At 36.8% G+C, this 24,561-nt stretch overlaps 2 protein-coding genes across 7 annotated transcripts in view; one reads left to right on the forward strand and one right to left on the reverse strand.

Moving 5' to 3' along the window:
* Positions 1-957, forward strand: part of LOC142037924 (spermatogenesis-associated protein 7 homolog) — a 41,710-nt gene extending 40,753 nt beyond the window's left edge. The window contains exon 11 of the mRNA XM_075042660.1: positions 716-957. Within this exon, the coding sequence (XP_074898761.1) occupies positions 716-841 (126 nt within the window). The 3' untranslated portion in view covers positions 842-957. The remainder of the gene's footprint in view (positions 1-715) is intronic.
* Positions 958-2,233: 1,276 nt separating this feature from the next.
* CENPF (centromere protein F) overlaps positions 2,234-24,561 on the reverse strand; it is a 44,864-nt gene continuing 22,536 nt past the window's right edge. For 4 of the 6 annotated variants that reach the window (XM_075042654.1, XM_075042651.1, XM_075042652.1 and 1 more), the window contains 10 exons: positions 23,816-23,951; positions 19,240-22,691; positions 15,338-17,638; positions 14,627-14,779; positions 13,368-13,544; positions 12,451-12,612; positions 10,602-10,788; positions 9,493-9,969; positions 6,668-6,861; positions 2,234-4,129 (listed from right to left, as the gene is read on the reverse strand). In XM_075042654.1, the coding sequence (XP_074898755.1) occupies positions 3,920-4,129; positions 6,668-6,861; positions 9,493-9,969; positions 10,602-10,788; positions 12,451-12,612; positions 13,368-13,544; positions 14,627-14,779; positions 15,338-17,638; positions 19,240-22,691; positions 23,816-23,951 (7,449 nt within the window). In that variant the 3' untranslated portion in view covers positions 2,234-3,919. The remainder of the gene's footprint in view (positions 4,130-6,667; positions 6,862-9,492; positions 9,970-10,601; positions 10,789-12,450; positions 12,613-13,367; positions 13,545-14,626; positions 14,780-15,337; positions 17,639-19,239; positions 22,692-23,815; positions 23,952-24,561) is intronic. The other 2 variants (XM_075042653.1, XM_075042655.1) reach the window with 2 other exon arrangements.

Here is a 24,561-nt window from a genome sequence, read left to right on the forward strand (position 1 = left end):
CTTCAAGGTTTTAGGGCACTATAGGATGATTGTCCAATACACATGACTGAGACAAGACAGATTTGGATTCACCACAGCTCTGCCTGGTATTTTGCTTCCTCTATTTAAGGTATATTAGTTTGCATCAATTGTAGGGCACATCAACAAAATTACTAAGCTGGATAGCAAGAATGTGTTTCTTCTTTCAGCTCCATCCTTCCCTCCCACCAGTCCTTACAGGACTGGCAGGCTCTTACGAGTGATCCTGCTGTGAGCCAACAAACATTAGCGATGGCAGCACTGTACCCAAGAGTGGAACTGCAATGCAATGCAGAGCACCTTCTGGAAGCTGATGCTTGAGAAAGTAGCACAGGCATGTTCACTAAACGGCATTTCTCCCACCAAGGATTAATTTTTAAAAATTTTGTACAGTGGTGGTTGTTTAGAGCGTGGCTACGTCATGGGAAGTGCATGGCTGTCTCAGGCCTGCCACTGCTTTGCTGCTCCTGTGCTCAAGGCGTGAGGAACTCCTGATCATCTCTGCAGCTGAGTGGGCTCCAGCAGTCAGGGCAGGATCTGATCTGAAAGCATTTTAAATTCTGATATATGAGAGATCAGTTCAAACTGAACAAACCAATCATTTGGTACCTTTCGCATTCAAACTAAAAACTTAATAATAATCCTCAAAGACCAGCAGCCAAACAAATCTCCTTTCATGTTTTCCTATCGTTACTAGGTAAAAAGGAGAAGAATAGTTCAAAGCCTGAAGAAAGAGCTGAACCTCACAAACCAACCAGACCCTTCCATCAGCCGTAAGGGTGCACGGCAAAAGGACGCCAGCATTGCTGCAACATGTTTTTAAGTTACAACTTGGGGCATTTCAGAGAGCATTCAAAATTAATTAGGGTAGTAAACTAGATTTTACACCAATTACAATGTAAACCTTGGGCAAACAGAAAAATGAAGAAGAGATCCAGCTAATGTATCTTCCTGTGATGTAACACATATCACTATGGCAACAATCAGGTTAGCATGCTAAGATCACCAAAGACATTTTTACAGGGACCTTCACAATCAGAATAGAAGGCCAGATACAAGCATCCTTTCATTTGTTACGGATAGCTGACGCTGACAAAACACATCCTATGCAATCCTCTTACTAGGAATTCTGATAAGGCTTTTTGATTTTCTTCCTACTGCATGCTTGATTTACAGATAGGTTGGAAATTAAGTTTTCGATACAGCTTTCAAAAGCCTACATGAAGTGTGACCTGAAGTCTCGTCAGTTTGCAATGGAATGTAGAATATTAAGTCCTATTTTCAAGTGATTTAGGTATTAATCTAAGTAACTTAAGATCTTTAGAAAATCTTAACCTATATTAGCTCATATGCTAAGAAGCTAAGATTAGCTAGTACTACAATATGTACTAGTTACTGAAAAATAACAGGCATTGTAATCTTTCAAAACACAAATATTTCACACTTAAAGAAATCTAAAGGCTCATAAAATACAAACATGGCCAAGTAGGAAAATATGTACTTACTAAAGCCTCAAACCTTTCTTTTAGTGATGATATTTACTTACTTCGTTATAACGTAGTTGTTTAAATTTGTCTGGTTAAGATTAGACAGCTTTCTAAAGATAGATGTTTTTTCCATACTCTTCTCCAAGTGGGACACTTTTCAAGGCATCAGATTAAAATAGAAAACAATGATTGAGATAAATAAAACATACCAGTTTTGTTTTGATTTTTTTTCTATTGTCCGCTACCAACACATTTTCACACCCATGCTTCTACCTCAAGAGAGTTCATTTTTTAAAAAAATTGCTACAATTCCACACATGATCCCTAAATAATTTGAAGATACAAAACCTTATCTGAAATAATTTAACTTTTAGGAGCAGCTTTGTTGGTATACTGACAGAAGATGAGGCAATCAAAATGCATCCTTTAAGATGAGCCTCTTCCAGTGTCCCTGGAAGATGCCTTTAGGCATAGTGCCACAAAGATTGTTTTAATTACCTACTACTTAAGTTAACAAACAACTAGAGACATTTAAGAAAAAGCCACAGGATCTACTGATCGGACCCCAACCACAGGTATATCTAGTTACTGAAGAATATCTTGTATACAAAGTTTTTGTTCATTTGAGCTATATGGAATATTTTGGTTTGTCATATTCTATTAGACTTATTTGAGACAAATGCTGAATTTCTTTAAAGGTTTTTCAGTTAGACTGATGAGTAGATTATTTGTTCTCAAAAACTGCATTCTAACAGACAAATCTGTGAGCAAGACAGAATAATGGTATATATGTACACGTAAATAGAGAAATACACTCTGCTTTGTAAAACTAAACTTCAAGTAGAATCTTACCTTTGTATCACTAGAGAAGCACTTGTTAAATTTTCAAAGTTCAACTTGGAATAAAAGTATTGTCATTTATTTTAAGATAAGGAATCTTTTTCAAGGAGTAGAAAACATTATTACCCACTTTTGTTGAAAGGAGAAACAACATCCTTCTGATAAAAGAATAATGTGAAAATACCTCTCTGCTGTGCAACTTGGAGTCTTAGGGCACTACTGCTCATGCACAGGAGCTTGATTTTCCTAATATCTGGCCTGGGTAAGCAAGCATAAGCAATATGAATTATTGGAAAGTCATTTCTGTTCAGTTGGATAAGGACCGATTTAATTGATGTCACCCTTTTGCACATAATTGCTCTGCCCAACTGAGCAAGCCCAATTAGACATTTAAAATCCACAAGTGCAAGCTTGTTGTGATGAGCTTATTTGTAATGAATCATTCTGAATTCAAGTGCACTATCATGAACTAGAGTTATTTTTCTTATATTGATGATACCAGAATCTTAAATGCTATTTCCAGGTGAGTTACACCTTCTTTTGGGATCTCAAATAGGATTTTTCTTGAATGAAAAGGGGCTAACTCAGGGTATTCTATGCAGATATTTCTTGACACCTGACCATTTCTCCAACACATCCACTCTCATTACATCAGGGACAAGTCTGCAATGGCTTTCATATAAAGTGATGCATTTGAGGCCAAGCATTGTCAGGGTGAAGGGTGACCTGCAGAGAATCAGCAGACAGCCGTTATCAGTAGAGCATGCACAGTTTCTTGTTATGGTGTTCCTTCTGGCCAGGTATGTAGCGCCCACCCCAGCTTGCTGAGGATTAACTGGCTGGCCAAGGGCCATTTTGCAGAGGTGAAGATTAACGTTGTAAGACCTTCAGCTATGGTCAAAGCCAGTGCACACTGAAGTACAAAGAGATGGATTGGCAGGTGCTTAGTTTCAGGGAAAACAAACAGTCCTCTCCGGGCTTGTTCGGATCAGATCTCATCGCCCTTTGCACAATGTTATTCCATATGGAAGAAAGCATACCGAGACACAGTGCACTGGACCCATGTACTGAATGTATCTTATATCTGGTTTTATATTTGGTGTTGCACTTACAAAAGAAGTCAATGCTTCATTTTGAATCATCCAATAGTGTTTGCCTCATTTTTTCCTGGAACCTAAAATTTTTAGAGATACTTAGGTGAGTTTAGTTTCCGTTTGTAAATCAACCTTTGGTACACAGAAAAAATGAACATTTTTTGAACATTTTGAACAACAATGAACTACATGGCAACATGTAGTCCACTTTTTCCATGGTTTAATTTTTGAACATATTTATGAAGAATTATTTACAGAAAATTCTACAGAAGATCAATTATATCTGTTCCTTCATTATCATTCCACAGGTTTGAGTGACTATTGGTGTTAGCAAATATTCAGGAACAAGCTCTGCAGAACCCATATATCGTTAATCACCGGAAAAGAGAAAATGGTGCCCTCCATATAGTTCTGATATTTATTTCACAAACTGGTTTTTGATTGTCCGTTATTCTGAGTTGTGATTAAGTCCACACAGATTTACTGCACCTTACAATTTTCTTTTTGCTCATCTTGCTCAGGTAGTCCTTGTTCATTTAGAGAATTTTTGGCTTTGTTCATCACACAACTCTCCCTAGTATTATCAGAAACAGTTTTTGTGGATTGCTTATACAGGCAAAGTGGTGACCTTGAAGTAGATTTCATTGATGGAAAAGCTGCTACTGCTTGGGACTGCTGTTCATCATTTACCTGTAACACAAACGAAAATGTCCTATTTTAATGGTAATGAAAAACCATATTAACTTTCTGCAGTGGGTCAAAAGACTCACTACAAAAGACTAAATATTGGGAATTTGCAAAAAACATATACATGCATATTGAAAATGGAAAAAAAATATTTTGAAGACATTTATCACTTTGAATATACAATACAGTGAGACTTGATATCAATCGTTTTGGTGTGGTATGAAATGGATTATTTGCTACACAGCTGGCAAGCTATTTGCTAGGAGCAGAAAAAAGCTAAACCAGGAAGAGACAGTACTTTTAATCTGTTTACTAAGGTACCAGGTATTGTGTACTGTTTCATTTTTCCTGTACATATTCTGCAAACATAAAACATAGTTGTCACTTTTTTTGCTGACATCTGGACAGAAACCACTGCTTTCACATTTTAACTGAGGTGCAAAGCACTCAATTTAAATTCTACATTAAATTCACATAGGAAAGTAAATAAATTTGCAAGTGAATATGATAGAGCACATTTTAAACATCTTGAGAAATTTGCAATAGTTTGAAACTGGGTGTCTGAAATGAAGTACATATAAGCACCTGTCAAAGAGAAGGAAACAAGGCTTATTTCACTTTTAAAATAAGACTCACCATTTACTGTATTAATATAAAGCATGAAACAATACGTTTTGGTGGTTTCAACAAACAATGAAAAGATATTATGAGCAATTCCTCCAGAAATTCCCAGATGTACATCATCTTGAAATAAAACAAACATATATCCAGCAACAATCAAGAGAGAAGGGCACAAATTCCTGGAACTGATGACTCCTGTATATTTACACTTGGGGGAAAAAACAACCCTGAAATCTTAATTTTACAGTTGAAAGTAAGGAGTAGCCTGTCCTTAGACCTAGACAATACAAGCTTAGACAGAGAGAAGGACTGTCTGGGAATTCCCCTCCCTAGTTGAATTAAAAACAATTTATTACTGATTACTTGTTATTTTCTGTAACCTTGACTATGGTCAGCGAGAGCCTACAACAAGCTTACACCATGCTGGCACGTGATTACTATGCAACTTTCTGCAGCCAAGGCTTCCTTTCTTTTTTGCACTACTGAGTTTCTTTACAAGCAACACCCTTCACGTGTTTCTAAAGTTACAGGAAAACATACATAAATGAGTGTAAATAAAATTTATTAGTATCACTTAATGAAATAGTAATAAAACACAGACCCTCCAGGCAATGACTGTAAGCAGCAGCAATTTTTGGCAAGTAGGGTAATTAACCCTTGAAACAACATACATGAATTCAGTGGATTCACTCTCACTTCAAAATACAGATTTCCTATTGCTATAGCTCAAAACAAATTATGGCTCTGATCTGACTCATATACCCAATGGTGTTTTCTGGCCTCAAAACCTATACATTCACTAAGCTATGTAGCTCTTGCCTTTACTTACTTTCGGTATCTTGCCAACACACTTTGTGCTAACACAAAAGAACTGCATTTAAAAAAAACAAAACCAAAAAACACCCCCCCGCCAAAAACCCCCAACAAACCACAAAAGTTGTACTCTTGCTTTACGGCTTCACTTTTGGCTGTGTGGCAGACTCCACTGATTGCCAAGAGAATGCTTTTGTGTAACCTGGCAAACTGGAAGAATTTTTATCTACTAGCATATTTCTATGTAGCCTTCATGTAAAGAATATCAATATATAATAACTATTCTCTTATTGCTCAGCTTGAGATAGCATAGTTAAAAACTTTGGAGGAGATTTCAGGCAACAAAAGGTTTATTTCTGTCCTAAAGCTGGAACAATTTTCTATAATCTGCAAAGCATTTGCATCAGTTTAGAAAGAACGCCTTATTCTGATGTACTGTGAAACATTCAGCAGTGTGTTGTATTACTGAAAACACATGCAAAGTTAATGTAAACTTCAGTTACCAAACTTGTTTTAATAAAAATCAGCTTTCAAAACCTAACTCTAGTATTTATTTGTTTTGATAACCTTAAAATCTGGTAAGCACTAACATTAAAGTCTAGTTTCTTTACCTTCTAAATGTTCCTTATTTACGTGTTTAATAGCCTTTCAAATATGTGTAGTTATTTTATAGCATCTCTAATCTGGAATTCCAAGAAAAGTTGTTAGCAGAAAAATTTAAGCCTCAGCTCAGACTCCCCGTGGTTATTTCTTTTGCTGTTTACTTTTTCTGAAATCTGAGAAACCACAGTATGAAGAATATCTGCTCTTTAGTATCCATTATAAGAAACTGAAAATATACCTATATTTAATTGACGTTTCTCAGTGGGTTTCCCTGTGAAAATCACAAATTACATCACAGGAACAATTTGCAGATTGCTAGCATGGTCAAGACTTCTGTCACGTTTTAGTGATTCAGTATTTACAATCTTATCTTCACTGTATTGCTGAGAAATATAAAGAATGATCATATGTCCTCAAACATACTTGGCAAGATGAATACATTTAGTGAACGTATTCGTTTTCCCCATGGCTTTAATACCCAGATAATCTTTTTTTTTAAGTTACCTTTTGTGGTTTGCTGCCACCAGGTGTCGAACAGGAGCGCTCACCAAGATTATCTGGTCTGCATTTTTGTACATCTTGTGTAGGCAAAGGCAATTTCTCACTTCGGGAAGCCAGATGGGGACTAGTTCTTAGATTTAGGGTTGTTCTACGTAAAATGTAAGGGCTAACCTTTCCAGTGGGAATATCAGCAAACCCTGAAAAATAAACAGCTTGTATTAAAAAAAGCTAAATAAGTTACACTTTCTTAAATGTATCTTCTCTTTTTTCCAAAATGAGGATAAAAATAACTGATTAAGATAAATAATTTGTTCTATTGAAGAAAATGGATCAAAAATATTGCTGAACAGATGTGTATTCCAAAATTCATATGCAAGCCCTGGAAACCACAGACAAGATACAACAGTAATTCTATAGCAAAGTTTTTCAAACAAGTGTTTCATCATCTTCTTTACAGTTACATTATTATCTGGAGCATAATTTCAGTCTGAAAACATGTACTGGTTTTGCTAGAATTCAATCAGAACACAATAACATGACATTATATTCTTGATTTTTCATGTTTTACTCTGCACAGAACTATAGAGTTAGAGATTGCCTATTATTTCTTGTTCCAGTTTTGGCTGGGATAGAGTTAATTTTCTTTCTAGTAGCTGGTATAGTGTTATGTTTTGGATTTAGTATGAGAAGAATGTTGGTAACACACTGATGGTCTTCGTTGTTGCTAAGTAGTGTTTAGACTAAGTCAAGGATTCTTCAGCTTCTCATGCCCAGCCAGCGAGAAGGCTGGAGGGGCACAAGCACAAGAAGTTGGGAGGGGACACAGCCAGGACAGCTGACCCAAACTGGCCAATAGGGTATTCCATACCATGTGATGTCATGCCCAGTATATAAACTGGGGGGAGTTGGCCAGGTGGGGGGCGCAGATCACTGCTTGCGAACTAACTGGGCATTGGTCAGCAAGTGGTGAGCAGTTGCATTGTGCATCACTTGTTTCGTATATTCCAATTCTTTTATTATTATTATTATTGTTGTTGTTTTTCTAATTATTATTTTCATTACTATTTTCTTCCTTTCTGTCCCATTAAACTGTTCTTATCTCAACCCAAGAGTTTTACTACCCGCCCCCCTCAATTCTCTCTCCCATCCCATTGGGTGGGGGGGAAGTGAGTGAGCAGCTGCGTGGTGCTTAGTTGCTGGCTGGGGTTAAACCACAACAACTCTCTATTTAGCCTAGAAGTCAACATTAACTGGCACATATGTCCTCAGAACAGGTGTATTTCCAGAAAAATAATAATGCTGGTAAGAAAGTGGAATGCAAATAATGTGTAGACTTAGAAATCCTGACTTCTGGGAGTGATCACTGAAGTTGAGGCAATTCAGTATCTCTATGACTTGTCCTTTAATGATTGCAATTGCATTTATTATAAAGGGTTACTTAATAGGTAGTTGAACGTACAACGTATTTTTCAAGCCCTGATTTGTGCAATCTTCTCAGTTACTTTCTACTACACTGAATCCTTGTATGAAATATCAGGCTACCTAATTTCTTTGCATTCATAGTAGAATAAAACTGAACTGTCACGAAGTTGGTAATATATTACTGCTGCGTGCAAGACAGTTTCAACTCAGGGAATTTTAATCTATTCAATGTATTGCCAACTATATAGTATATAGTGGGCAAGTATAACACACTTTCAATTACTGGTATCGAAAGAACTAAAAGCACACAAATAAGCAAACACTTGGGGAAAACACCTCGGCTTTCCTCCAGACACCTTTGCTCCCCAGTTTCTGGTCTCCAATTGCCTCACCGCATGCTGCACTGAGGTGACAGGAGCACAGGAGATGGGGGTCAGGTCCTGCTCCTTGTTTTTAACTCAGTTGCTCAGGCATGGAGGAACCCACTGGCTGTAGTCCCTCTAGGGTCATACCTCCTGCTCAGTCTCCTCTCAGCCTGCCCTGGGCCACCCCCCAGCTCCTGCCCCTGCTCAGGCCACCACCACCCCCGTCAGCCCCATGCCCTGGTCAGTCTGATACTTTCCTTCAGCATTACTCCTGTACCTCCAGCCCTGGCACTGGTTTTCCTTCATCTCAGCATTTGCCACCCCTTCTTACTCACATTTCCACAGAGACATGACAAACACTTCTGAATGGTTCCGTTTTGGCATACGGTTTTGTCCTTTGGAGTCATGGGGCAGTCCTAACCTCCTTCCTCGGAGTACCCCTGCAGCCCTTGCCACCAACCACTTGCCAGTCAGACCCTGCATAGCTATTAACAGCCTCTTTGACCCCATAAGGAGTAATACCAAAGGAACAGTGAGGCTATGGAGGAAGCTAACACGACTCCACCACAGCACAGTACTCTAGCACTCCAATCTTGTGGCCTTTAAGATTAGATTCACTCCACATCTATTCTCTTCTAAGTTTCAGTGAATGGATCAAATAATGCTTTTAAATTACTAGAGCACGTCTTCTGTCAGCAAAACGTTGTTGCTGTACATATCGTATGCTTAGCCTCTAACACATGCATCGTGAGGAACTACAAATTTGTGATTGCCAGGACCATTTAACTCTTAGCAGAATGGTAGTTAGAAAACCAACATAAATGTATTATGCTGGTCTAACACCACAGCTCCACAAACACTAACGTGGCACTAACTGGCACATCTCCCATTGACTACTTTCACCTTCCATCAGTGTCACCAAAAATGTTTGCATAGCCACCTACTCACCCAGAGTAAAACTAATACAGCAAAACAAAAGAGAAAAAAAACCCTATCTGCTATGCTCAGAGAATGTTTGCCTTTATAAAACATTATAAGTACCTTTTTTCACTACTTCTGGAAGCCCATCTGGCTTACCGTCTGTGTTCTCCTGATCAAACAGATTTTGACAGATATCATCCTTCCTGGTTTTTTTGGATAAAGTCTCTGGCACAGGGGATCTTGGTTCTCCATTATCTTTCCTGTTGTCTTCGTATCTCTGCCTTTTACTTGAAAGCTTAGTAGTATCTTCATCTGACCTCATGTCTTTGACAGACTGATTGCTCACTGGTAATAAGTTATCCAAATTCAGCAAAGGAGTGCTGACAGCATCACTTGTTGGCTGTTTCAGCTGAGCACTCAACAAATTGACTTGTGTTTTTAGCATCTCATTTGCTTCCTCTAGTTTATAATATTTAACAATTAGAGAGCAATATTTCTCCAAGTTCTCATTTGCTTCTCTGGTTTTCACTTCCGTAGATTCCTGTAATTCTTCCAGTTTTAACTTAATTTCTTCTGTAACGGTGTTCTCATCAGCACCTTTCAAAGCAAAATATCATTATTCATATAACTGACATAAAAAAAATGCATATACAAGAATTTATAATTAATTAAAAGATGTGTGACCATTGCATTATACATAATCTGTAACTGTGCAACTATAAAAAAATAAGCAACAGCATATAACAAAATCAGTACTATGTTAGACATAATAATGTATTTACTAAATAGAGAACAAACATGCAAAATTTGAAAAGAATCCTTGACCAGTGCATGGGCAAACATTTTCCCTGTCATTTTGTAACTTAGGAAAGAACAAAACATGAGAATCAGAGCGGAAAGCTGGCTGGAAAATGATAAAAGAACTTATACACAATAGTTATTAAGAAAAAACACTCCCCTGCTTTCTTAAGTCACTTTTAACCACAAAAATGTAATATTTAAAATATATATTCAGAATCCAGAGTTGCCTCTGATACTTTAAGAGAAAGAAGATGAACTAGTTTTTCAAAATGTTTGATGCATTTGCAGTTGTATTTTTTTTTTTTTTACTAGTTAAGAATCATGCTCTGTATTAGAGCTGCATATGCAATGGACATTTTAGGGAAAAAAAGTTTTACAAACTAATGCACCGCAAAGAAAGCATTAAGATTGAATCTAAATTCAGTTACCTTCTTTCTTATACTTTGACATACTTAGATTTTTCTTCTTTAATAGATTGTCACGTTCAACTAGTTGTTTCTGCAACATTTCCTTTTCCTGTTCCATCTGCTTACAGGATTTCATCCACAGCTGCACTTTACTGTGGGCAAATTCATTTTCCTTCTTCAGTTGAACTATAATGTTAATATTATCAGCCTACAAAATGAGAAATGTAGTTATTACACCAGAAACATAATTCTTCCATTTAAACATTACAATGTCAAATGGAAGCTCAACTGTTATGCAATATTAGCTGTGGAGCATGGTTGTAATGTATACTTGTTTGCTTGTTTCCATACAACCTCATTATAGCAGCTCTTTTACTGCAGGAAACATGAAAGTCCCCTTACTAGATGGGTACATACAGGTGATTAACTCAATAGAAAAACAAGAATTCGAATACCAATAAGGGAGACTTATTCTTTTCAGATATACCAACAAATTATGAATGTTATTACTGATGTCAAAACTAGCACCCTACCTATGAGAAGGCTGTATGAACTCTGAGGCAGTAGTCCTTTTTCCACCTGTTATCACTTCATTGACGTGGCATAAGAAAGCGCTCCCTTCCAGGTAACAGATTTCAAACCAATACTCTAAATTTTAAAGTGCTCTCTCCTAGTCTGAGTCCCCTTTATTCTTCTTTTTGTCCCTAATGCATCTTATTACCACAGAGGCAACATAACCCAAGCCTGCTTTGCACTCTAAGTTCCAGCTCAAAAATACTATTCTGAGCAGCAGAAGATCACTCCTTTCCACCCATTTCCATTCTCCTGGGCTGCTCCCTGCTCATCTGGTCTGGTACCAACCTGTGCGCAAATACCACGCAGTGAGCACAGCTGGAAGCCTTGTAGGCTACATTTGCACTACCACAGGTACTTTTTCTGTCACTGGCACATATCCTATAGTAATATATCATTGGACTGCTGGTATTAAACAAATTAACACCACAGTGGAGGAGCCTATGGAATAAAGAACTGTTGAGCAAGATGAATGTATTGCAATTCAGTGTTTACTTGCAAGTAAATTGAATTGACTATGTTTCTTCAAGGACGCATTTAGAGATACTCATTCCCAAAGTGGGGGTACAGAGATGGAGCCAGCAATCAATTGCAGACAGAAACAGCACACACACAGAGGAAAAAAAAAAAAAGTAGATGAGAAAAATGCAGGGGAAATTAATACAGAAATTCAGTTATATGGACAGTTAAACTTCACCTGTGCTACTAGAAAGCAAACCAAGCATATCTAGAACTGTTCTCAGCTGTAGTTGTTCACAGTATGTGAAGCTCATATTCTATCACCACTGAGAACAGTTCTGTCGTATAGAGAATTACACTAGTTAATAACTGTAATGAGAATTCTATATAAAATGGAATTGATAAACTCTCAAGAATCAAGAGCAATGTATCAAGGCTAATGGTTAAGACAGAACATGGTATCTTTTATCATCAAAGTAATTCACGAACAGAAAATAGAGGCACTGCAAAGTCTCTTTGAGTGTATCCTAACCATATTATAACCCAGTTGCAATGTTCAGTGTAGACAATAGACTGCTGTGTTTAGTATCACATAAACCAATTTTAGGTGATCTCAGTGTGGTGTACGTAACAGAATTTTTCTAATGTAGATCAATAATAACAATGTTTCCTCTGCTCTATATTCTCATTAGTGAAACAAAGGCTGTATCAAAGTCAAGCCAAAGCTCTGGAGCACCGGTTCCCAACCCTACATTTATTTTTCCCAATCCTACATTCATTTTACTACACAATGCCTTGGGTCTCACATAGTTGACAATGCTAGCATTTTTTTTTTTACCTTAGTTTTTAGGAGTTCTCCTAGGCTTTGATTAGCTTCTTTAAGGGAATTACTTAGTTCTTCTTTATTTGACTTCAAATGCTCAATTTCCAATTTTTGTGAGCTGATAAAGTGCTCCAGCAAATTCATCTTATCTTGACAGGCCTCAATTTCTACTTCATTCTAAAGAAAGAAAATGTGCCTAATTACTAGGATACTAAAAAGGACATTGAGTTGTATTTTAAAGATGTACTTAAGAGCATATCACAGCCCATGGGAATGCCACAGCAAATTTGCTTGGTATGTTTCGAGGAGTTTAAAACTGAAAGAGCAATTTGTCTCAAGTATATATTTTGAATACCAGAATCTTGCCTCTAAGAACTCTGCCATTAGAAAGCCCTTATATTTTACTATAACTTGCTCTTAAATTTACTTTATATTCACAAGAATGAAAATTATTAATAAATAATTATAGTAAATTATTTGCCTGTGTCCTACCAGCCTCAAGTACATATTTATAGACAGATATTTCTGCAGAAAAGGTAATGGGTCTTTGTATACAGCATGGATCACATGCATTTCCAACAAATTTGCCGTTACATCCTAAAATGGTTAATCTTTCTTCCCCATTCCTACCAAAACAACCATTTCCTGGACTAAAACATACTGTTGCTTTCCCTTTTTTTCAAATGCATAGCCCTAGATAAATTATATGTACACTTAACACTTACTGAGTTCTGGGATAAATTCAGCTTTCACTGCTTGCTATATGGCAGAAAGTTAATTTAACACTTACTGAGTTCCAAGGTAAGTATATATAGCTTGGAAATATTGTTAGCAAAGACAATTTCTTTTGCAATAGAATCAGCAACATTTTGTAAAATACATAGAATTTAGTTAAAAACTCATAGCACCATCCTTCCCATTTTCTGTTTTACCTTTTGTTTTGCTTCTGTCAGAGCATCCTGATGCTCTTTCTCTGCTTGAAGTAGTCTCTCTTTGTATTCTGCTATTTCTTTTTTAATTTCACTTTCTTTTTCTTGTAGTTCTTTTTGGACCATCTCCAAACTCTTAGTCAGTTCATTTTTTTCTGACACAGTTAGGAGCAACTGCATCTGTAAAAAGTAACAGCACTTTCTTTAGTATTTAGAATTTTCTCAATGAAGAAACAGTCAACCCATTAAACTATTTGACTTTACATCTGAAAAGGCTTTGAATTTCCAAAACCAACTTGATAAGAAAAAAGTATTTAACAGTGGCTAAACACACTGTAATCAAAGAATGGAACATCTGAATACAAAAGGCAGGGTAGGAGGCCAAGGAGAGTCTCCTAAAAAGAAACATTGTGATCTGAGGGGTACACGGAGTGCAAGTGTGCCAACACTGTTAAATCAAGCAGCACTGTCAAAATCAAAGCTTAACCTCTCCAAATATTGTTCCCTCTGAGGGTGACCTGAGAGGCTAAGGGCCACTTCCGTCACCTTCTTTAAGATGAAAACTTTCTAAGCATTTTCATTTTGGTCCACTATTATAACTGTACTTTTTGGACAGCTGGCCTGTATTTCCGTACAGGATTTCTGAAAGTTGCAGAAATCTCTTTTCTTTTCCTACTCAAAATCCTCAACGCCACAACAGAAACAAGCCCCTGGGTGTAAAATTCTGCAGATAATGTTAGTAGGTCAGAAGACCACTGAAGCTGGTTTAAAGACATAATATTGTTCACAAATAAGACCTACAGCCAACTAGATGGTAAAACAGCCTCTAAGAAAAATATGAACAAATTAAATACTCTAAAACTGTTTCTTCCTTGACTTTGTCCTGAAAGTACTTTAACGCTACTGAAACACTGAAAGTAGTTTAGTTTTAAAACAAACCTGAGAAATGTTACCTTCTTTTTATCTAACATCCTCGGTGTGATGATTGAATGCCTGTAGTAGAGACAATTTCTTGGCACTGAAAGTTTTCTAGATACTCAACCTGTGGCCTTTATGCCAAGAAAACACAGTTTCAACAGAAGGAAGAGGGAAAAACTTAACTAATCATTCTATCTCAGAAGAGAGCATTACATTTTTTGAAATTTGGAAGCAAGAACCTCTGATACTGTACATGAGCACAGCTCCTTGACCAGCCTCCACACATTTATTGTACTTGAGCATCTGGCCTTGAACACAGAAATACTACACACAGAGTAACTAACTTTGTTCTTTTCTGAGTGTTCTTGAATAAGTTGTATTTCTTCAGCAAGCTTGTTTCTTTCTGTGGTAAATTCTTCTTGTAATTTGGAAATCTTCTGTTCAGTATCAGTTAGCTTGACTTGCAGCTCAGTATGACTTTCAGTCAGTTCATTTACCTGAAATTAAATTTTCCAGAATTATTTTGAATACATGTGTCATGACCTCCAAAGAATTTTCTCACATGCAACAAGCAATTTATAAGATGGGTTATTTTATTCCCATAGCTGGTCCAGCTCCAAGCAAGAGTCACAACAGGCTGACGCTGTTTTCACATGGCAAGTGTCCAATTGTTGTTTCACTTTCTTTTGAGCTCCCAAAGTACTTATTCTTGATATAAAAACTCACTCACCCAGTACTAATTTTTCTTTCCTCTTTTTCTTCTAGAGGAAAGGGGAAACTATCCTGCATTATTTGATTACTTAAACTTCTACGCCTACTTTCAAGCAACCTTCCCATTCATCCCACACAAAACAATGTCGTGCTCTCCAGCTCTGTAACTTCAATGCAAACTCATGATTGCACTGAAAACATAATCTTAAAAATAGGATGTTTACTGTAAAAGTCTGAGGTTAAAGTTATTTTAAGATATAATTTATTAAGGAAGTGGAAAGCCCAGAGGACACTTTATCCTTATACCTAAAAAGGCAACTCTACCCTCATGGAAATGGTGTTACCTTTTTACATAAAGTGCTCTTTTCACAAAGTGTAGATTCCAGTTCCTTCTCAAGATCCTTATAAGACACTTTTAGAACATTCAGGATATCCGGAAAGGTTTCATTATCAGGAAAATGTTCCTCCTTCAGCTTCAACTCAGCAATCAAATTCCACAGCTCTTTTTTTTCCTGGTGCCAACATTCATGCTCATGTTGCATGTGTGTCAATTGTAAAGACAGCTCCTCTGTTTCTTTCACCTGCTTTTGAAGAGTATCATTTTCCTGCACCTTTTCATCAAGTTTTTGTTTATAATCCATCAATTCTTGAACAAGTATTTCCCTCGTTTGATCCAATTTGATATTTTCATTTTTTACTTCCTGACATTCCTGTAATAGTATCGTTTTTTCTTGCTCAAGACAAGCCACCTGATTAATCAAGACTAGCTCTTTTGCTTTAGCATCTGCTTCCTCTTTGCAAGAAAACTCTAACTTCTCACTTATACTTTTGAGCTCAGACTTCAGCAATACCACAGTATTTTCAAACTCATCCTTGATTTGCATCTTTTCTTCCTCCTTTTCTTCTAACAGTTTTGCTGTAGTCAAATTCGAAGACTCTAATTCAAAGATTCTTTCTTGCTTTTCTTTTAAATCTTTAGCCAAACGCTCTTTTTGTGAGGTGAGGACATCAATTTGTAAGTTAAAACATTTCAGCTTTTCAGTCATCTCTTCCATCTCCATTGTTAAAGTTTCTGCCTCTGCTTTAGTAGCCTCTGACTGAATAATTGCATCTTCCAGATTTTTCTCTGACATCTCCAATTCTCTTTCAAGCCTCTCTATTTTATCCAGAAGAGAGTCAGCTTTCCGTTCACTCTCTTTCAGCTTTTCAGCAATGTGGTGTTTTTTCTTCTCATCAGATTCAATTTTTACTTTCAGCTTCTCAATTCCATACCGCATTTGGTCTACTTCTTTCTGTGCTGAGCTGAGTCTAGCAGCAAGTTCACCTTTTTCCATTAACAAGCCTTCCAAAGATCTGGAAAGTTTTGAATTTTCCATTTCTGACAAACTTAATTTATTCTGCATCATTTCCAACTGTCTTACAATCAGGTCTTTCTCTGTCTTCAATTCTGCTGCTTCGTTTTGGAGTTTTCCTTTTTCTAAGGTCAAAGACACAGCTTCATTTTCCAAACTTTGCAGCTTCTGCAGAAGATCATCTTTTTCATTTGATAATTGATTCACATCAGATTTTGCAGTCTCAATCAGGTTTGTTTGTGTCCTCGCTTCACCCTCTAACCTTCTAATAAATTCAGTAGAATCCACCTTAGTTGATTCTAGCTCTTTTAATTTCTCTTGTAGCTTCTGATACTTCTGATCCAGTTCTTTTTTATTTTCAGGTAAAATACTCAGTTCTTGGCCAATATGGTTTCTCTCAGCTATGACTGAAACAAGGTGCTCTTGAAAGCTAGAAATAGTTTTCAAGTTAACTTCCCTCTCCCTTTCTAACTGCTGACATTTTACCTGAAGCATTTCAATATCACGTTCTGTGAACAAGGCATGGTTCTCCATATTAACCTGCTCAGATTTTGGACTCCTCTGTTCATTTTCAGCTGCAAGAAATTGTTCATGAAAATCTCTATTGGTCATTTCTACATCATCCAATGTGTCTGCTGCATTAGATAATCTAACTTTATATTTCTCCAGCTCAGGCTTTATGTTGTCAGGTTCTTTTTCTAATGAGACTACTCTAAGAGATAACTGCTGCTTATTGACAGAGACCAATTCCATTTCTTCCTTTTCGTCACAGTTTTCTTCCTTAACAACTACACTAGCTCCCTCTAGTTCTGCAAAAGCTGAGCTCTTCGGAGTTAGTTGTACATCCTGAAAGTTCAGGTCTGAGTTTAATTGCTCAACTTTCATTAGTAAATCAACATATTTATGGCTTTCTTCTGTCTCATAAATCAGCTTCGAATTTTCAGCAGTCTGTTGTTTTGCCTCCTTCTGAAGAGTTTTGGTGGTTATTTGATTTTCATAGAAATTCCCTGCACTCAAAAACGTACTGCTGTTGGAAAATGACAATGCACTCTCATGGTCTGAAGGGATGGTTCTTTTTCCTGACATATTTCTACACTCATGTTCTCCAGAAATCTTCTCAGTATAATCTTCCATTAATCTTGCTTCAGCGGTCTCAGTTACATTTTCACAAACAGAGATATCTCCTACAGACATTTTCTCAACAGGGATTAGTTTAGGTTTATTGCTTTTCAGTGCTGCGTTTTCAATAGGCACTCCCAATTGACAAGGACTATTGTTTTCTTGTTCGGTGTTCTGCAATGGATAAGAATCAATCCATTAAAAAAAGGAATAGAAAAAGAATACATACAAGAAAAAAACAAGGTGAGTTTTAAAAGTTTTCTTAAACTAGTAAAGTGCCTCCTCTTATGTGAAATAAATAGATAGCAACCTTCTCTACTTCAGAATCTGCTTTCTTATGGAAAGGATTTACCCTTATTTACACACACATGCATCTTTGTCCAAAAGGTTTTAAAGATATTGAGGGAGAAATTTCAGCCAAATTTACTGAAAGACTAGGTGCAAAGATATCACATGCCTCCATATTTTGGGAAAATAGGTGTCTACGTGACAAAGTGAAAAATTATTAGTATCACTAATGGGGGAAAGGTTTACTGCTCACCTTCTATAAGACACCAGAGAATCTTCAAGGGACACAAGCCCAAATCCTCAGACAACCCCTTTTCCAAATTACCACTGCCTGTCAGAGCTGGCTTACATTTGGCACCACCTCACACTCTCATTTGAAACAATAAAAATGAGTAACTTCTAAACTTGAGGACTCCAAAAAAGAACTGGGTCTGAAGGCAGCACCTGAATGATCTGTATTGAGTACTTCATCTTAAAAAAGCTCCAGCTATGTATGGTAAGGAACAGTACTTCTTTCTTCAGGCGTCTATGTATCAGTGTGGATGCTCTATGTGAATTGCAAGCAACACATACAAGTGAAAGATTTTCTTCTCTGCAAGGAACAGTTGCTCAGTATTGCACAGCTGGCCAAAATGTAAAGCTTCAAGATGCTCTGACTGTGAGAGCAGTGTTAAACTTTAACTTCCGAGTCTATGTTGACTGGGCACTGGAGGCCACCTGCACAGGACTTAATGGTCAAAACTGGAATTCTCACAAGCAGAAAATGCACCTGTTAGATTTATTTTTAAGGGGAATTAATCTAATACACTGTATGAAAGATTTAAACTGGTTTTCCTCCATTCTGAGTGAAGTTTTGATTCTGCGACTCCTTACAGGCAGCAAAATCTAGTTCACTTCCTAGATGCTGTCTACAGCGCTGAAAAAAAAGACAGAGCCGACTCCCAAATTTCTTGTTCCCTTAGCTATTTCGAAGGAATTCAGGCTGAACTGAAAAGTAACTGTTCTGCTACCAGCTCGTTCTGTTCTGCTGTTCATGGTACTGAAAGGAATTAGAGGTGTGGAAGCAGTCCTAGTTTGCTTGTCGTGTGGAGAGACATGGGAAGCATGTGCATCTTTAACTGACTTGTGTTAAATCAGAGATCTAAGCTTGTAAGCACAGTACAGATACATTCAGTGCATGCACACCCACTAACACAGCAGGATCCACACTGACACAGACCTCAAGAAAACCCAAGAAAGTAGTGCAAAGTATTACACAACTCTAATAGACTAAATTTGTTGGTTTTGTCATCATTTGTTATTTCTCATGATCCCTGTGAAGCATAAACCAGAACTCAAGGTACGGATTATTTTTCTACCTTCTCTAAAGAGCAGTACTGTTTCTGTGGGACATAATTTTAAACACATTTAATTACAAAATTTAAATTTGGCTTACCATAAATCAAAGGGTTTACATAAAACTGATTTGCATGACAGCAATTGCTTACATTTTCAATATCCGTGCACAGCAGTGAATGAGAACTTAAATCAAGGACTTGTAGTTGGAGTCTTGCTGCTTCCAGCTCCAAAGACAGATTTGCAGTTTGTTTTCTTTCTGCTTCCAGTTTGCACTCCATCTCCATAGTCATATTATTCAGCTTCTGCTGCCATTTTTCCTTGTCAGACAGATTTTGCTGTTTGAGATGATCTATTTCTTCTCTTGCAGAAAGTATAACTTTTTTCAGCTCTTGTATTTCCTCATTTTTCATATTCTCTTGAACGTGAAAGTGGTCTTCCAGCACCTTGATGGCCTTCTCATATGTCTGACGCAGCATCTGAAGTTCTTCAATTCTACTCTCAAGGTTCAATTTTCTAGGAGTAATACTCCTGGCCTCCCTAACAGAGTCCAATTTGTGATTATGACAATTTTCAGCCAAAACTTTTGTTGCACTTTCTGGAATTATTTCTGCAGAACTGTCCAGCTGATTCATTTCCTCTGTCCATTTGCACATATCACTGTTACAAGAATCAACCACCTCACTTACTTCTGTAAAACAGCGACTTTCAAGAAGATCTGAGGAAGAAACAGTTGACTTACTTTCATCTAATTTAGACAGTGTGTCATTTTGGCTAGGAGATGGTGGCACTCTCACAGAATCTATATGAGCATTGCTCAGACTTGTTAACAATGCAGAATTTTCTGCCTTCAGTATTTCAATACAAGACAGTAGCTCAGATATCTTTGAGCTCATACTGCAATGTAGTTCATATAATTTTATATGTTCATTCTGGAAAGACAAAAGCTTCTCTCTTACTTCAACAAAGTGTATTTTAACTTCTTTGCTAGACAATTTTATCTCTTCAGAGTCAGAACTGGGTCCAGTACTGCATTCTTTAAGTCTGAAAGACATTTCCTTATTATCAAAATACATTCCTAGATAGCTGTTATCACTTTGATCCATAAGTTCATCAGGAAAAATAGCTTTCTCTGCTTTTAAATTTTTATCTGCGTTCATTATGTTCTTCTTCTCCTCTGCCACTTTATCAATACCTGTGATGCCATTGGTATTTGAGTCTTTAAATCCAGAGGCTAATACAATGTTCTCACTCTGCAATCTCTCACACATTTTCTCGAGCTTGCTCAGATTGTTCATCATTACCTGCAGAGAGGATGCCAGCAAGACCGATGAATAACTTTCATCCATTCCTCTTTTGCCACAATTCTGGGAAGCACTATCATAATTATACTCCAATGAGTGGCCATCTTCATCTAACACTGTAAGTGGAGAATCTGAAGTTTTCAATTCTTTAACGGACAGTAGTTCTTGCTGCAGTCTCTCTTTCTCTCTCACACTTTTCTCAAGTTCTACTTCCACGCCTTTTAAAGCAGTCTCCAGTTGCATCACTTCTAACCTGTAATTCTCCAGGGAGAGTTCTCTGTCCTCAAAATCCATTTGAAGAAGCTCAAGTTTAACTTGGTATTTATTCAGCTTAGCATCCTTTTCTTCCATGGAATTCCTCAACTGTTCTGAATGAAGTCTCCATTGACAACTAACGTCACACATTAGAGGTTCGCTTTTTGCTTCTAGTTCCTTCCTCAATTGCTCCTTGTCTTGAAATACGATACCACATTTCTCTTGCATTGTATTTTGTGTTTCCCTGACATTTAACATTTCCTGTCTTAAACAGTCAAGCTCCATAGAAGGCACATGTTGGATATTGGAGAATTCTGACTGCAGTTGCTGAAGTTCTTGAACCAAATCCTTTTTTATTTCTTCTGAGGCTATTAGTTTATGTAGAATATCTTTATTCTCACTAAATATCTGTTTCTCTTGTTCTAATTTTGCTTTATTTTCCTCAAATTCAATTGTCTGCTCTCTCAGAATGCTCATCACGTTTGCATTTTCTTCTTCCACTGATTTATACTTTGCTTGCAAAACTTTAAGCTCTGTTTTGATTTCTTCACTTCTTGATTCAATACGCTGTCTTTCTTCCTTGTGTCTTCTGGACATTTCAGAAATGATTTCTTCTCTTTCCTTTAAACTATCGGAAATATTTTTATTTGCTTCCAGTAAAGTTGTTTGTTCTTGCTCTAAAGCTCTGCTTAAATCCCTAAGGGTTGCATTTTCTCCAGTAAGATTCTCAATTTTTTTGCTATATGAGGAAATCATTGAAGACATGTCTTTCTTCTCTGAATCCCATGTTCCAGACATGAGCTTCAGCTGTCTTACTGAATCCTCAAGCAATTTATTATTGAGCTTTAAATCCTGAAGCTCAGCTTGTTGGTTTTCTAATTTTTCATTCAGAGTTTGCAGTTGCATGTCCTTTTCCTCAAGAATAGCTAAAGTTTTTTCAACTAATTTCTGACGTGCTGAAATATCCGCTTGCAAGTTACTAATGTGCTGTTTAGTTTCTGTCATGAAGCTTTCATGCATCTGTTCTACATTAAATAATCTTTCTTCTGTTTCACACTTTATTTGCAGTAAGTCTTCATACTGCTGCTGCTGATTTGAATTCAGCTGCTTTTCAGCCAATAAGGAAATCTCAAGAGAAGAGATCTGATCTCGTAAAATGGCCAGATCCTTAGTTTTTCCTACTTCTAGAAGAGCTCTTGCACATTCGGGATCCTCAGCAATGGAGTTATTTGCTGTAAGTTGCATATTATCTAAAACAGTTTTATCCTGACCACTTTGTAAATTAACTTCTCCATTTTCTGTCATTTCTGAAGTATCTTTTGCTTTCACAAGACAACAGATTTTTTCATATTCAATGAGCAGGTCATGATAACATTGCTCCCTTTGCAGTCCTTCACTTGCTGCTAACTGTAACTTTTCTTCTACTTCACCAATTTGGTTCGTAAGCTGGAATATTTTACAGGACATATTTTCTCTCTCTTTACAGTACTTTTTATCAGAATGTTCTGCTTTCTGCTGAAGTTCATCAAAAGCTTTTTTTTGTGCCTCTAATTCTGCACTTTTACATTCCAGCATGTCTTTAAGTTCTCTAATCTCTGTGCTTTTTCTGTCACTTTCACTCTCCATCATTCTGAGTTTCTCACTATGCTCATGATTTTTGATTCGCTGACTTTGAAGGGAACTCTCCAAGTCATTGATACGAGTCAGCATACCTTCCTTTTCAGACTTAAGTTTATTTATAAGATGATCATATTCATTTTTCCATTGAGAAAAAGCAGTAGCCTCTTTTTGCAATTCTTCACATTCTCTCTGCTTGAATCCAAGGAGCCTCTGCAAAGCTTCTGATTCTTCCTCCATTTTACTAATTTTACAGTTTTGTTCTTTAATATGATTAACTTTTTCCCTGAGCAGGTCTTGGGTAGAATCTTGTTGCTTTTCCATGTCAGCTAAAGCTATTTTCAGCTTCTCCAGTGAAAGGGAGCTCTCTTGCTTTTTAAATTTCTCTTCCAGTAACTTCAGCTCTGCTTCCTGGAAAGTATTCTTATCTGTAAAAGAAAACACCATCAAATCTTTGCCAGTCAATACTGGCAATTCTACTGATAATTTTCTCGATGAAATCTTACTATTTACTTTTACTATTTTCAATTCTCATTCTAGCGCAAAGCATTACTCTCAAGTTATACCACTGGATAAAGGATTGTTTGTATCATCTTAGGCTATCGGACACTATGTACACATAGACATTGTCAACTTTCCACTCTGCAGTCTGACACAAGTCTGCACTCCAACCCAGTCAGTCCTTACTTCTCAGGTGTAACTACCTGTTGTTTCTGTGTCTCACTTTCACCAAATTTTATATAATAGCAGCACTGCTTTTTTTTTTTTTTAAACAGAACAGGTCTTATTCCAGTATGTGACCTTCTTGTAGGTCAGTCTTATACTGTTTCTGCCAAAGAATGTCTAATTCTACACAGTCATTTTCCAAATTATCATAACTGGGGGGGGGGGGGGGGGGAGGCATTAGGTTCCACTAGCTAGCTGGTAAAGTCTGCAAATTTTCTACAAGATCAAAAACAAACCATCTGTTGAAATGCAATGAAAAGTTTGGTCATTAATTTTAAGGAGAACAAAATCAAATTCAAAAGCTTCATTTTGAAATCTTACATGAAGTTTGACTGATGCACAGAAACAAGCGGGAATCTATCCCTTTTTTTTTTTAGTCAGATCCAGCAAAACTACAAGAACTATATTTTAACTCAATGCCTGAAAAACTGTGTTCTCAATTAGAAACAAACACTGCAAGCAAGGCTCAACTATCAGTGGTTATGTAACATTTTCCTACCTTTTTTTTTTTTTAAATTCTGTGAAATGCATAAAAGAATTACAAAACAGAAGTTTCCTAGTTTAAATAGATTCTATCAAATTCAGTTTGCTGGTAAGTTCAGTACACTTCGATTAATTTCAAACTTAAGTATCTTCAGCAACTGCATATGTTCATAGACAAAAATTCATTTCCATTTAGGACAAACTTAATGTTGGTTAAAACCACTAATCATATCCCACAGTAGAAACTTTTTTACTTAATTCACAATGAAACTTACAGGATTGTAGGAATCGTACATCATTAAACATGCAACAGAGGTTCTGCAAACATAAATACATAACTCACTTTTCATCTCTTCTGCAAAATTCTGGCTCTGTTTTAGAGACTGCTTGATTGTATTTAGTTCTTCTTCAAGTTGGTGGATCTCTTGCAATTTTTTTTCAAGTTTACAGTCAAGAAGGTTTTTCGCCTGCTTCACTTCCTAAACCAAAACCAAGTAAGACCATATTTCATGTGAATTGCCAAGATACTAAAGAATTCAGTTCATCTATATTAAAAGAAAGATATTGCATTAGGTCCTTTGGGCAGCTATTAAGTCTTTGGGCAGCTATTAAGTCTTTGGGCAGCTATGCCTGGGTTCCTAAGCACTGCTTGGGAACATAAGCTGAACTATTCTTAACTAGTTGACAGCATCTGAGAGATGCTGCCAGTTGACATAGTTAGCATGCCCCTTGTTTGCATAAAGCAAACAGCTCCACGTGATGTGCCCCAAACAGATCAAGACAGGACAGGACATATCCTACAAAATCTGAGCTGATGAAGTTAGGCTACTTTCCCAAGGCAATAAAGGAAACAAATCTCTGCAACGGCATCAAATTTAACAAGAAATTTATAGATCAGATTTCACCTATTGTCTCATGTAGAGACAAGTTCTCTTTCCACTGAACATCAGCATCATGGCAATACTGGTCAAATTTTATTTAGAAGTGCTTACTCTTTCAGAGAGGGTTGTTTTGTCATTAAGAGTATTTTCTTCCAAATAAATTGAGTTTAAAAAACCCAAACAAAACAAAACACAAACAAAACTATGT

The sequence above is a fragment of the Buteo buteo genome, chromosome 12 (genome assembly GCF_964188355.1).
Source record: "Buteo buteo chromosome 12, bButBut1.hap1.1, whole genome shotgun sequence".
NCBI classification, from domain to species: Eukaryota; Metazoa; Chordata; class Aves; order Accipitriformes; family Accipitridae; genus Buteo; species Buteo buteo.